Consider the following 15,101-nt stretch of genomic DNA (forward strand, 5'->3'; position numbering starts at 1 on the left):
ATTACATTTATCTGACAGCAATTGTTACTTGTTATTTTGCTGCAGAGGCTTTACTGTACCTTTACAAAAGCTTGAGAGTAGGACATGTACATCTAACAGAGTATTTTGACATCGTAGCATATCTCTTAAGTAACATATCTATGAGCAGTTTCCACTTGAAAACACCAGCTGACCCAAATTACTGTAGTGCACAGAAAAGCTCCTTTAAAAGGTGGTTTAAGGATTTGGCATAAAGACCTTTAACTGTACAGAAGTGCTGCTTTTAGTGCTGCAAGATGCTACTCTGTTGACATCCAGCCAAGAAGCGAAGTGAGAGATGTGGATTAGTTTTAGCACTAAATTTGCACTTGCAGTCGGTGATAAACGGGGCTATTTGCTTCCACAGTACTCTCCTGTTTATGCCAAAAGTTCATTTGCATAATTTTCTTAATGAATAAGATGAAAAATTTACTCTCTCAGCTCTGGCAACTGAGGCATAATCTAAAAAAGGAGCAATCTTAGTGAACAGGGATTGAGTGTTTTGCTCAAGGACACTTCAGCTGGAGGATTCATCCAAACAGGAGCTTTGAAGAACGGACTCCTTGCAATGGCTCCCTGGTGAGTTTCATGACTCTTGAGCCTATATAAGACCTATTAAACTTTAATGATCGATATTAATAATACATGTTTTTCAATTATCAACAGAGTGCATGCAGGGATAGACACTTGTGAGTCTGAACAGGCTTATTTACATATTAAAAATTAATGAACAAATGAAAGCAATAGTTGATAAACAGCCTTCATAAAAGACTAAATTCATCTTGTAATCTTTTGTGATTAGTTTTTGTCATCGGATATGATAAAAAAAAGAAAAAAAGATCAGATTGGGATTTTGTCTCTTTTGTGTATACTTAAAAAAAACTTCTATAGTTGAATGAAATAAAAGATGCTTGATGTGCACTGTAAAGTGAAACTATTTGTTCCAACGTAACCCTTTAAACCTTCAAAGTTATTTAAACCTTCAAAATCTAAGAAAATCAGTTTGCTTCCTTTTGAAAGACATGGGAAAAAGGTAATGAGCTACTCAGTAAGAACTGCTTTGTAAACTGTGAGATATTAGCAGATTTGGGGAAATTATTAAAAGGAAGCTAGGGAAAAATGTCCAAAACTATATTAATAATTTTATATTTAAACTTATTTTAATTTTTTTACTGACTATGTACTTTTTACAATTTTTTTGTTATTTCGCTCATTTTGGGGTAGTTTCTTCCTTAAGCTGTGCATTGCCTTTTATATGTTTTTGAAAGACATCAGGCTTATTTGCTCAGGTCTCAAAGGGTTAAAAAAGTTTGCGTCCAGGCTGCCCTTACATTTTTAAGTTTAAGTGAATTTGAGAAGACAAGTTGAATAATTGCAAAATTATTATTGTCTTATCAAATTCAGTCAACTAAACGTTTTAAAGCAGCAAGGACACTAACTTTTTTTAAGTCAAATCGAACAGTTTGTTTTATGTTACCTAACAGGTGACATAAAGCAAACCAACAGTTTAATGACAAACTACAACATTTCCTGAAAAAAAAGTAAAAATTTCTCCTCTGACCCCTTTTGTAAGGCCTATTGAGCAGCTAATGAGCTCTTCAGATGATTGGAGGTTGCTGCAAAAAAGCACTCATGCAGACAGTGAGGAGAAAAAAATATACACCTCGAGTTTTTCACCTCCTGTGGTTCTTTGCTGCGCAGCAGAGGGGGCAACCCTTCCACTGATTTTTCTTTTTATGTTGTGAGGGCAGAGAGCAACAGCAGGTATTAAAAAGACCACCGCGGTGAAACAAGTGAATGAACACTCTTGAACTGATTGCCGAGGCGCAAAACCTTGTAAGTTTGACTTTTTTCTTGATAAGAATACAAATAAGGGATGTGCTATTTTGTGTGTGTGTGTATCTCAATTGATAAACCAATCAATCAACTCATAGAATAGTTAAATATTTGATCTACTACTATAAACTTAAAGGGACAGTTCACCCCGAAATCAAAAGTATATATTTCTCCTCATTTCTATAGTGCTCTTTATCAATCTAGATAGTTTTGCTGTGAGTTGTCACGTGTTGGAGATATCGACCAAAGAAATGTCTGCCATCTCTCCAATACAATGGAAGTAAATGACACTCAGCTTGTTGTGCTCAAATTGCCAAAAAAAAAAAAAAAAACATTTTAAAAACAACAGAAATGTCTCTTTACAGAAATAGTGACCCGGTTACTCAAGAAAATCCACAGACCTTGCTGTCAGCAGTTTAAGGACTATTTTCTTTCTACTGAATTACACTCTCAAAATGTATCGCCCACACGGGGAAATGTGCTCTGACTAAGCACTAAACATTAAAGCCAAGCCCCATGAACAGTTTTGAAGCCGAGTTGATGTAGTCATAGATGTAGAAACGTAGATACCACGTTTGACGTGCATCTGCGCATGCGCCATATTGGGGAGGTCAAGATCCGCTAGTAAACAAATACATATGTTCTGAGAGATGCAGATTTCACTACCAAATCAACTGGAACTCGCTTAACCAATTTTAATGAAATTTGTTTTGTATTAAACAGTCAGCATATACGATTTATGTCCCTTCAATACATTATAATGAGCTGAGTTTCTGGGCTAATATTGTTCGACTGAAAGTGAACAATCTTATATATCTTTTTCAACAGCTATATTTTAAAGTAGGGCAGCTATTTATTAAATGAAGGAACTGTTGGTTAAAGGCTATCATTTAAAGATTATACGTAATCAACATGTTCTCACCCCAAGTCGTCACATACATATACACATACACATATACAACATATTATCCTTCTGTGTCTGCTGTTGACGTTCTGGTATGCCGATTATGTTTGTTTGTTTAAGCAACAAAAGCATTTTGCAACCAACACTGGGACGCTGCAGAGAACACCGGATTCCCACATGAAAGTCCAGGGTTTGTTGGACCCATCCACCGACCTCCCACCCACCCTAGAAAGACCTTCATGCTCCTTATATTATGTTGTTACTTTTCGCATTTCAATGTGATGCTATCTAACGATGTATCGTGGGGTCCTGACTGGTTCCATCTGGCTCAACTGACACTGCATATCATCTGCATATCAAGCTGTTGCAGCAGGCGCTGTCCCGCCATGTGCCAGCATATAATAAAACGGCGACTGGTTCTGTTTGGCCGCATTCTCAAGTGACACCATCCAGTGACATATCATGCAAACGCAAAAGGTGGCTTTTTGTGTTGGGTTTTACCCTGCAAAAGCGGCAGCATGTCGTCAAGACTTTGGAATGAAAATGGGCTGACGTAACTTATCCATCTAAAACCGCATCGTTTCACCCGTGAATCATTAAATGAATGCCTTCTAGGTCGTGAGTGATCATCTCGTTCCAAAAATAAATGAAACAATCAAGTCATTGAACAGTCAGTCTATTAACCAGTCAGTCAGAGAGTGAATGGGGTGCAGTGATTACCATTATCTTGCTGGTGGTTCCTCTGGGATTCTCCACAGGCACAGAGTTGTTGAAGACCAGCGCCCACAGCAGCCAGACGGACTTCCCAATGGTAAACTTAGATCCACCCGACTCTGACAAATATAGGAGAACAAGGGATAGTGGGAGAGAGAGAAACACATGGTGAGTATAATATCCTCTAAAAATTTCTTTAAATAGAACTGCAGAGGCCTAACCTAAAAAACATGAAAAACTACAGATGATGCCCACATACTTCTTTTTTCTGCCATATAGTAAATATTCATGATAGTGTTGAGTTGCTGTTATAGCATGACAAACTGCCCACGGTGATCTAAGAACTGTCTGATGTTGAAAACCCAAACAGGGCAGATAGAGCTACAGGGAGAGGAAAGACCTGCATGGCTCTATCAAAGATTAAAACTGGCAGTGGACTCCCTTGTGTTGAATCTAGAATCATTAAACTGTGAAGCCTCTGAAGGAGAGGGATAAGAGACAAAGTAGAGCAGATAGAGGAATCCAGTTGTAGTTTTCGGGATGAAAGGTGGTGGATTTCTGACTGGAAAGGTAGCCATCATGCTGTGAAGGTATAGATGAGATGGTGGAAGATACAGGGAGAGAATATGAGAGTTTGCAGAATCTGTTGTTGTCGACTTTCTTGTAGTGAAAATGAACGTATCACTGAAAAGATGGAGGGAAACAAAAGAAGGGAAGAATTTATTAAAGCCATCTGCAGACTTCATTTTGCTAAATTGGTCATTAAAACTTTGAAAAGAGCTGAAAGGGGAGGTGGATGCATTTACCACTTACTGTAACTCTGGTGGTTAACTAATTATCAGCCTAATTGCCTGAATAAAAAATGACCTAGTACCTTTCTGAAGGTTATGTTACATTTGTACCTTTTATATGTAGCAGATATGTTGAAGCTTGAAATTACATTTTGATTTCGGATTTTTGATGGTATTTTTTGATAGGACATCTAGAGAGATGAGAGGAAATGTAGATTAGAGATAGTGGGGAAGACATGGAGCAAAGGGCTGCCAACTGAGCCACCCGCCACCCCTGTGGTTAATGTGTGGTCATGTTTAGGCATAAAAAACACTTTAGGGTTAGGAAAACATGTTTTGGCCTAACACACATGGTTTGATTGTCACAATCTAAGCTAGAAATGACTAAAACTGTTGCTAAAAAGTTTTGGATGACACCTGGGACTCCATTTTCAAGCAAACACATCTCTCCCTGTAGCAGATTTGGGCTTATACAATTTAAAATTGTACATAGAACTCACCTTTCAAAGGCTAACATGGGCTAAATTTACCCAAATTTGGATACCACATGTGACAAATGTAAATCTGTACCAGCCAAATTAATTAAAATGTTTTGGACACAGCCAAGATTACCTTCCGTTTAGGGTTAAATTTTAAATGTATTTTTTCTTTGGCCTCTTGTTTGTGGTCATGCATTAAACAACAGCTCTGTTGTTTCTTCAGCAGACAGCAGTCCCATCAGAACTGTCCCTTGTCTCATTCTGATGCTTTTAACGCACACATGAAACTCCATTTACCTCCATTTCATTGGAGTGGAGGCAGAAATCTGACATGTATTTGCCAAAACATGGACAAATATTACTTAAACTGACTTTTAGAGATATTCAATATGACTAACAGTGGTTTCAAGACCTGGGATTGGTGACATCTGCAAACAGTTTATGGTAATTGAGATCAAATGTAGACTTATAACTGTTAGACTTTTGAGCTGTGTCTTACGGCGGTCTTTTGGTTTTCTTGTTCAAAAACAAGATAGCCTTTGATATCTGGTGTGAATGTTTTCCGTGAGCTTCCTTTGACCGTCTTAGATGCTATTATATGAGGATAATAATGTGCCCCAGTAATGAGTACAAAAACATGGTAATAAGTTAGAGTTAATTAAAAAGTTAAATTTCAGCACCTCCCGTTCCCTTGTCTCTAAGTCATGGGTTTTTGGTTAGAAGCCTAAAACCAAGTCTGCGGTTAACACAAGCTTAAAAGACTTTCATGTTTTGTTCTACAGCATAAAATATGTTAGTAAATACCTCACTAGCAAACTTTGAAGCTTTTATGCGTCTTTTAAAAGGCAGTTGCTTGCAAGTGGCTAAATGAGACTACAAAACGTCATTATGTTGTGTTGCGCTACAGTGCTTACAGTAAGTCCAGCAAGCATATGTACAGTTGTACCAGTACTCCTAGTGATTGCATTTATGCCTCAAAAAAACCTATAAGTGGTGTTCATTTGTGAGGATTATCTTACTGAACAAAATTATCATTAACTTGACAACGCTTATTTTCTGTAGTAATCCAAAGTCTAATGGAAAAATCTCATCGGCTTTTTGTAGAGAGAAACAAGGCAATAATAACTTCCTGGTCGACTTAAAATAGAAAAAAATCGTCCCAGCCCACTAAGTTGGTGCAGGGAAAATCAACTTGCTTTGATTTGTGGCCACTTTTGCAAAATGACAGGAGGCCAGGGGCCAGTTGCATGTTTCTAGGATTTTATGACATTTGTAGGATTGTAGGACATCTCTCAGATTTTAGGCCATTTCTGGGATTTTAGGACATTCCTAGTATTTCTGCACATTTCTAGAGTTTAAGACATTGGGGGCTGAGGGAACTCCATCAGGGGGTGCGTTGGATCCTCCACTGGCAATTCTTTTTATATAAACAAGCTCTATTTTGTGTTGTTTTATGCAATTTAGCACCTTATCCATACTAAAAGTACAAAAATAATTTACAGTGCAAATTACTTTATTTTTATTGTGAATTAGAAAATGGCTTGAAGGCCACATGGCACTCGATTGGGGGCCAGATCTGGCCCACGGGCCAAAAATTGAGTATCACTGAGTTAAAGGGTTATGGTCTGCTAGTACGCTGGCCTGGAGAGGACTGGTGTGGTTTGAGCTTTTCCAGTCTCTACAAGCTGATAAATCATCTTTTCAACTACTCAGTCTATGTTTTTATTCATTGTAGGATCAGAAGAATAGGTAATGAGGAATGAAGAATATGATTAGAAACAGTGTGTTTAAATGAAGAGAGAAAGAAGCAGAGGTGAGAAGAAGTAAAAACTGACAACCAGTGATGAACCAACACCTACCTGTCTCTCCAGCTCTGTGTAATTCCACTGGTGTCAATTGATTAGAAAGTAATGAATGACATTTTCAAATGACTATTAAAAATGAATGTAGCCGTACAGAGGAGCAGCCAGTAAACAGCTGAAAACATGATGAACTGACAAGTACTGTGGAAATGTCAAAATCAACCACCACCGCGTTGTCAGTGTTTGTTTCATTATAAATAAATACGCCGGATCGTGGGTGTGGAGTGATTGTTTTGACTCGTGTTGTGAAAAAAAAGCGCCGCTCTTTGCATAATTTGAGCAAACACCCTCCTCAAATCAGCCCCCCCTCACTTATATAACTGACGAAGTGACAAGTTGGTAATAATGTTGTGAAATGAGCAGTAGCAGCAGGTTGATTGGCGTGCCCGCGCTGGAGTGACTCTGTCTCTTACTCTTGGCGCTCTGCAGGCTGCGGTTGTATCCCACGGGGCTGAAGAACTCGAAGATGAAGACGGTGACAGCCACCACCGACAGGCACATCACAAACATCATCACCCACACTGCCGGGCTGTAGGGCTCTGCAACACACACACACACACACACACACACACACACACACGCACATATAAGATATAGTTTCTGAAGTTTGCCCATCATCTGTAAAGTGTCACTTTATCAAATGAGAATCTGTCTGTAACAACTGGACTGTGGACAAAGAAATCGAGTCCTGAAAATAATCGTTACAAAAACCTCTGTCAACCCCTGAACCAAGTTGTTGACATGATAATATTAAAAAAAAAAATCCAATCAATAAAACAGTTTGGTAAGAGTCACAGTTTATACCCCCGGCCATCAGTGCTCTATCAAACAACGCAGTGACTGACTGCATATTTACATCACAACGCAACACCGCTCACTCCAAAATCGCCAAATAGCATCACTCTGTCAGAGCTTTCAACGTACGAGCGTGATGCCAAAAGCCACCGTACGCGTCCAACTGGAGCATGGCTGGATGGCATCGGATGAGAACGTACTCGGACAGATCCTGTGGCGTTGTTATAACCCACTGGCAGACGGCAGGATGACACTAGGCACGTCAACATGCAATGTGCACGGGTGACGAAACTTGATAACAAAACCAGTTGCGTGCGCATGAAACACTACAGGGAATAACGCTGCCAGTGACAAGATGACATAAGGATTGCAAGTGCACTTATAGGGCAGGCAGGGAGGTGGATGGGTCCCACAAACAGCTTACCTTCATGCAGGAGTCTGGATTTTGCTTTCTGTGTGAATGTGTGGCTCTCTCGGCGAAATCTAACCATGTGTGACTTTGTCGCCTAATTCCATCATTGTGACTGTCTGCGCACAAGGACCAGCTGCTTCACCCCACCATGTGCATTTGTTGACATCACTGTAACGCCATTGTTGAGCATAAACAGCTGATGCAGAAGGTTAATAAAACGCCACTGCCCCTCCCACCTGCAACTCCTTGTATAATTATGATATTGGTAGCATTTTAATCTGTCACTGTCCTGCTGCATTTCATGTGCGTGTCACAGGTTCCATCCATCGCAGGCACATGAAGTTCTCAAGTGATTCTTCCTGTATCATGTGGAAGCAGCAGGGGCCACTGGCGCATAGCTTATCTTAATCTTATCTGACATCCTGCTACAGAATTTCGTGCGCATGACAAAGGTGGCTTTTTGCATCGTGCACTTACTCCAAAAGCACTGTCAAAGTGATGCTATTTCACTAGTTTGGAACAAGAATGGGCGGGATATTTTGCCTTTTTACCAGGTCTCAATACGAAGTCTGTGTCCCCACAGTCGTCTCAACACACCACATACACAATTTTGGAAGAAGACACAAGTAAAAGTCACTTTACAAAATGCAAAACAGTTGACTGTCATTAGGGTACGATTGACTTCAGCTGGAAATAATTATTTTCAGTGGTTAATGTTTTTTTTAAGTTAAGACTTGGCAGATAAGACAAACCGTTCCATTTCATGCATTAATGTGATGATAAACAAAGGCACTGACACTGTGAAAGAAGTTTAAGATAGATTCTATGAAAACAAACTCTGCATAAAGAGACACTTCAGCTGTTTGTCTCACTGCCTTTAAAGAAAATACAAGCTTTCTCCTATCTTTAGTCAAAGTAAGACATGTCTCAAACCATGAGAGGAAAGTTCACACATTTATTTGTTTATTCCAGGACTTCCTGAAGGTTAGAACTCAATGGGACTTTCCTGGATAAACCTAGAAAAAAAAAGCATCAATAAAATATTATTATTAATATTATTTTCTTTTCAGTAAGAACTTAAGTGATGAACTTTGCACTAATACAAATGAGTATCCTCAAGGCCAGACATTTAAGGGTGCATCAATGTAAGAAATATCGAATTTTTGAGTAGAGTAGAACTTTAAATTAGTTTTCATTTTGCTTTCAGAAATAAGCGTCCTGCCTTAATTGCATGTCAAAGCAAATGAGCAGTAAACAGCAGAGGTAAAAGGCTCTGGGTGAAGACAGAAGCACTGGGTGCGAGTCAAACTGCCGGCTGCAGGAAACGAGCAGTTACTTCTGAGATTTGCCAAATTAGTGAGGGATTCGCTACCCGACACTGACAACAGCAGAGCTAGCAGCTGTAACGCTAATCAAACAGCACCAGAGAGACGAACCAAGCGCCGGGTCGACTCATCAACACCTTCGTCTCTCAGTGTTACATCCAGGAAGAGACTGTGTGCCAGCATACCAAAGAGCAACGGGCGCTGTTTACATAGGAGGCTGCTAGCCGACACTCCCCTGCAGAGAGCAGTACAGTGAGGGAGCAGGTGGAGAGGCTCGGGATTTATCCATTAAACCTACTGCCAGACAGGGTTAATATGCTTTTAAGGCTGGGCTGTCAGACTGAGTGCCGAGAGGACTGAGAGCCTGCAGGTTTTTTTTTTCATCTGGGTTTGTCGCAGCGGACGATATCACAGGTGCAGAAACCTGTGACATTTTGTCCACACATCATTGAGTTTTATTCTGTTTTTTTTATGTTTATCTATTTTTTTTTATCATCTGATATTGGTACAAACATCAACAAATCATAAAATCCTCCACACACAAAGACATATGTTGTTGGTGTTTGTTTTAAATCCTAAAATGTGAATGTTAAACTCTTTGAAACTAAAGTGACATCACTTTTATGGTGCTCCCTCCACAAGTTTTTAAACCTTTGAACCCTGAGCAAATTGGTGCATTTTTTTTTAAATCATGGGAAAAAGGATAATGACCCACAAGAAATGTTCCTCAAGAAATTGGTATATAGAATTATTATTATTATTATTATTATTATTATTATTATTATTATTATTATTATTATTATTATTATTATTATTATTATTATTATTATTATTATTTTAAATCTTGGGAAAAAATTCTAGGGAAATATTTATAATGATCAGAATCACATTAAGGAATTATTCTAACTTTTAGCACTTTTTTCATGTCTTATTGGCCTTTTTATTCATTTTTTATTTCCACCTTTTTGTTTTACTGCTTGTTTGTTTTAACTGATTTGAGGTAATATTTCCACACTTTTATCTGCTGCTGTTGCTCATGTCATCCCATGTTTTATGAAAAATCAAGCCAATTTACTCAGGCTTCAAAGAATGAATAGACTAATCACAAGGAAGTTAATCAAAAATAAATTAAATTCAATATAATGCGTCTGAGTAGTAGGAAGGAAAATAAAAAAGGGATAAGAAAAAATAAAATTGAAAGAAAATAATGGCCTGCTGTCTATTAAAAGAAACATGCAACATCATTTCTGCTTAATCACAAAGTGAAAGAGACTGATGTCACAATGTTCCCTTTACCTCACGAGGTTTTATTTTGGGAACACAGGAGGTCAAGGACACAATCGACCTGGTATTCAAGTGACTGTTTTGTGATGGCCAATAAAGCTTTTCTGATTCTGGCTGAGGTCACCTGTTGCTAGGTGACCGCTGACAGGAACTGCCACCGTGTTATTTGAAAATGGTTTATGATTTTTTTTTCTCTTTGTGCCAATGTCATGCCAGGAGCAATAAATGTCTCAACAATAAAATCTATGAAAAGAAAAGTTTAGGAAGGGTTCGGCACTTTTCACAACATCTCCACTGCAACTCGTGACTAAACATTTCCATCCACGAAGCATAATGTCAGCGGGTAGGTGAGGAGCACGCTTATTATGAGCAAGGAAGAAATCACCACACTTGAAGGCACTTCAAGTGTGAATTATTTGACTGTGTAATCTAATGCAATCCAGTAAAATACAGCAGCATCTGGGAGTTAAATCAACTTTGTACATTTTATACTGAGATATCTTCTTTGTCTACCAGATTTATAAACATGAGTGCAGTCTGTTAAAACATCATCACAGCCTCAACAATGACCGTCGAGTCAATCTGTCTGTGTGAACAAAGATAAACTGTCTGCCTCTGACTGTCTTCACAAGGAAATGATTTGCTGTAGGGCTTGTATTGACTTACATTAGATTGCATTCTTAATGAAGTGATAACGCACTAAAGCAGCAAATATGTTTGCCAAGAGACCCACAACTGCAGCAGTATGGCAGTGCAATTACACTGAGTTCACGATGCAAGCCCTAGTGCTCGATTTAGATTTTTTTCTAGATCTGATTATTTTATGTAGTTGGTCACATTATTGTCTAAAATGTGGCCAATATCAGACTCTAATGTGAGCTGGTCAGGCTCTGATGTGGCAACAAGAAGATGACAAAAAACGGGCATGGGCAGTGGGTTTTATGAGACAGCCTTGTCAGTGTCTACCTATACCGATTCTCAGCGCCCAAGTGTAATTTCAGATTGATTGGGGAACCCATCAAGGAGAAAAACTGAAAGACAGATGGACAAAGTTTTCTTCATTTTGTAGAAAGATGTTGATATAGAGTAAAAGTTGCATTGAATTCCGATAATGGCCGTATGGCTATTCAGACTGAGGTCGCATAGAAAAAAAATTAGATATGTATCTGATTTAGAACTAAGCACTACATTCACAATTTGCCCCTATGTGACCCAGATGTGATTGTTTAATGACAGCGTGAACAGCACAAATCACATAGAATCTGATCTTTTCACATTGGATTTGAGCCACTTTCATATGTAACATGAAATATGCTTTAATCTTTCTTGAAACGCATGTTGGGCTGCATTTATTGTTATTATTATTATTATTATTATTATTATTATTATTATTATCATATGTGTTCCAAAATCAGATATCAGATAAACACATTTGCTTGTAATGTGAATGTTACAGTGGTTCACTGTATGAAGAAAGTTAACACTTTACATTTCATTTTTACTTGACATTATGAAGTCTAGGCATAAAACGTTTATGTTTTCAAGCCCTGAGAGACTATTTGAACATGTTTTTTTTTTATCAACTTGTTCTTTAAAAGCAGCAGGGTCTGTTTTGGTAATATTTTTCTTGCAAAATGTGTGTGCTTGAGTACTGAGAGAGGTCTGCCAAGCTTCTTTGTCTCGTGGTATTTGTTCAGCCTTGGGGAGGTGATTAAAAAATGATTTGAAACATTTGATTGTGTTCTTTTGTTTGAAGTCTTTTTCCAACCAAAGATTACAGCAGCTGAGTTTACTAAACAGCACAACACCAACAAGAGAGAAGGAACTAAGCAGCAGAAACACCTGAGCTTTCTCTTATTCAACAGGTCATCTTACCACCAACACAAGCATCAGTTTAGCTCATATGTGAGTATTTGACAAACAGTAAGTCCTTGTGTTTTTTTAAAAGGTCATATTATTCCAATGTTTTATTAATTTATCATTATTTCATTGATTTTAGTGAATAATGCAATCTTTTTTACTTCCTTAGCATTAGATTTATCCAACACGTTCTCATCCCAAGTCATCACTTGTTGCCACTTTGCAGTGGACTTCTGCGTCTAATGCGCTCAAGACATCCTTTGGCGTCTGTTGTTGACGTTTTGGGATGCTGCTACCATGATATCAGCCTCATTTCAAAATCATCAGCTTTTACAGCAGCTTTTGCAGTGCTTTTAGCCATGCTGCTGGATGGCTTCAGGTTGAAATCTTGTCGGTAAAGATGTGATAAAAGGACTATGAAGGTCCCTATACGGTGGGAGTGGGTAGGAGTTTGGTGTTCGCTGAATGTGATGTTTTTTTTCTACACTTGCATGAGCATTTGCTGATGTCCTCGTGTTGGTTGTCATGCTCTAAACATCACCACGAGCAGCATAATCCCACCATTGTGGTGACACTACCATAGTGGTATCCCAGAGCATAAATACCAGAGGAAGAAGGATACAGAAAGCGTAATAATGTAGACGCAGTAATCTACTGTAAAGAGGCAACATTTGACGATTTGGGATGAGAACATGTTGGTAGACACTGTAAAAAAATAAAAAAACACTTGGTGTCTGGGTTACCTTCAAATTTTAAGTTAACTAAATTTGTCTTCTCAGATTCAGTCAACACTAACTTCCTCACAGTGTATTTGTTTGCTCATTGTGAATGTTTTTGACAGGTTGAGTCTGTTTATATTTTTGCATCCCAGTAAAATTACTGTCTGCTGGACTGAATCAGGTCCTATACCATCTATCTCTGTGGTTAAATCAAAATTGGCTTGGCAGAGGAAGTGTGTAAACAAGTCCAAAGGTACTCTGCAAACACCCAATGTTCCGTTTGATTTATTGTCTTTTTCCCGCTGACGGCCGGGCGAGAAGTGCAAAGCAGCTGTGTGTTGTTTTCAAAGTGCTGTCAGCCTTGCTTTATCCCTGTTTTATTTTGCATTCATGCACTCTCGCAGCTACTCCCAGCAGCTGTATATCCATTTTGGACAACAGTGGATCTATTTATACACGCATATTTAACCTGAGAACGTCAAGAGAAGACATATGCTCGTTGTCAAAGAGCTCCTCTTTAAAATTCACTCCTGGGAGCTGCCAGGTACAACCGCAGTCTGATTCCTGAGCCAGTGAGCAGATGGGGTTAAAGTTGGGGTTAATACGGTTTACGTGCCCTTCCTCAAGGGCATTTAAGCAGCAGTTTGCAACATAAAAAGTGATGCATTATTTATTCATTTTGCGTGCCAACATGTTCCCAGCAGGTAGTGGGACTCAAACTGGTGACCTTAGTACTCTGAGAGCTGAGAGTCGCAGTCACCCAGAGAAGTCAGCTTCAGTGCAGGTTTAGTGAGAACCTGAGCAGCAAAGGACAAGGACACAGTGTGCTTGACATGTCACCAGCCTTATTTACATGAACATAATAATGTGATTATGGACAGTAATTACAGTGCCTCCAATTAAGATGTTAAAATGGATCCAATTCATATTCCAGTTTCCATATGGAACATATGACAACAACAATATTTACATACATCTCTCCTCCTTCTGTCTTAATGATGCCACTGTACGCACCTGCAGTGTTTATTATGCAAATAACATGTGCATACATTATTTTACCTCATTCATGCCTGGAATACAAGTGAGGATGAAAATTGTTATGTGCTCATACGCTTCATGAAGCATTAATGAAGCCAATAAATTGAAGCTTGTTGAAGGATTTTGCTTTAGAGAGAGTGTCAGACACGCTTTTTTGACAAATTTTGCTGTAAAAGTAGTTATTTTTCTGCTCTGACACAATACAGCATGTGCAAAGATGTTCACACATATAAAGACTCATTGCTTGTTAAATGCCACCACTGCTGTTAGAAGAAAAGGAAGTTTGTACTTGAGAAAAGCATTTTTGAAGAACAAAATAATGGAAAAGAGAAAAGCTTTTTTTTCAGTAGAAATTGTATGAAAGAAAAAAAGAGAGATGTATTCGAATTTTACCACACTAAATACTTAGTGATAAAATCTAAAAGCATCACTGAACTCATAACATTCAAATATTTCTTTATTTTTTTGAATTTCTTCTACTTTTCGCCCATTTGCTGGGTTCTCACGCATCTTTTGAATTCAGCAAGCTGCTACAATGTAGCTCACCTGCTACCAGATTGGACAATAGCAAAATTCTATTGCAATGGCCGAGTTTCAACCATTAGAGGGTCACAATGCAAATGAATAACACAATATGAAGAATTCATACTTTGTACTAAAGTGTCAAAATCTGGACTTGAATTCATCAATAACACTACACTGTGAATACTGAGAAGCTGACTTTAAAAAAATCTAGGAAACTGACTGACTTGAAAAATGTAAGTAAATAGAAGTAATAATTTTGATTTACGTTTACTTTATATGCAGTTGTCAGGTTTCCTTAAAACTTTGTCATATTTACTTAGTTTTGCTAAGTGGGTGCAACTTAAAAACGACAACTTTAACTAAATCAATCCTTCTAAGTTTGAGCTACTTCAGTAAACTTGGTTTACTGTGATTTACACTATATATGTATTCTGCTGGTTGCAAACTTGTCAATCATGTTTTTGTATTCTTAAACATGTTAAGAAAACAGAACTCGCAGATCTCTGAACTCCATCTTTGGCAAAATCCCCTTTATGATG

General features: G+C 38.3%; 1 protein-coding gene across 1 annotated transcript in view; it reads right to left on the bottom strand.

Moving 5' to 3' along the window:
* The window catches only part of grin2da (glutamate receptor, ionotropic, N-methyl D-aspartate 2D, a), a 274,878-nt gene that overhangs the window by 61,467 nt on the left and 198,310 nt on the right, over positions 1-15,101 (bottom strand). Inside the window, exons 11-12 of the mRNA XM_088090301.1 lie at positions 7,018-7,143; positions 3,479-3,591 (exon numbers count right to left, since the gene is read on the bottom strand). Of these exons, the coding sequence (XP_087946427.1) occupies positions 3,479-3,591; positions 7,018-7,143 (239 nt within the window). The remainder of the gene's footprint in view (positions 1-3,478; positions 3,592-7,017; positions 7,144-15,101) is intronic.

This window comes from Plectropomus leopardus, chromosome 17, assembly GCF_026936395.1.
Source record: "Plectropomus leopardus strain MGB_pleo_1.0 chromosome 17, ASM2693639v1, whole genome shotgun sequence".
In the NCBI taxonomy this organism is placed as follows: domain Eukaryota; kingdom Metazoa; phylum Chordata; class Actinopteri; order Perciformes; family Serranidae; genus Plectropomus; species Plectropomus leopardus.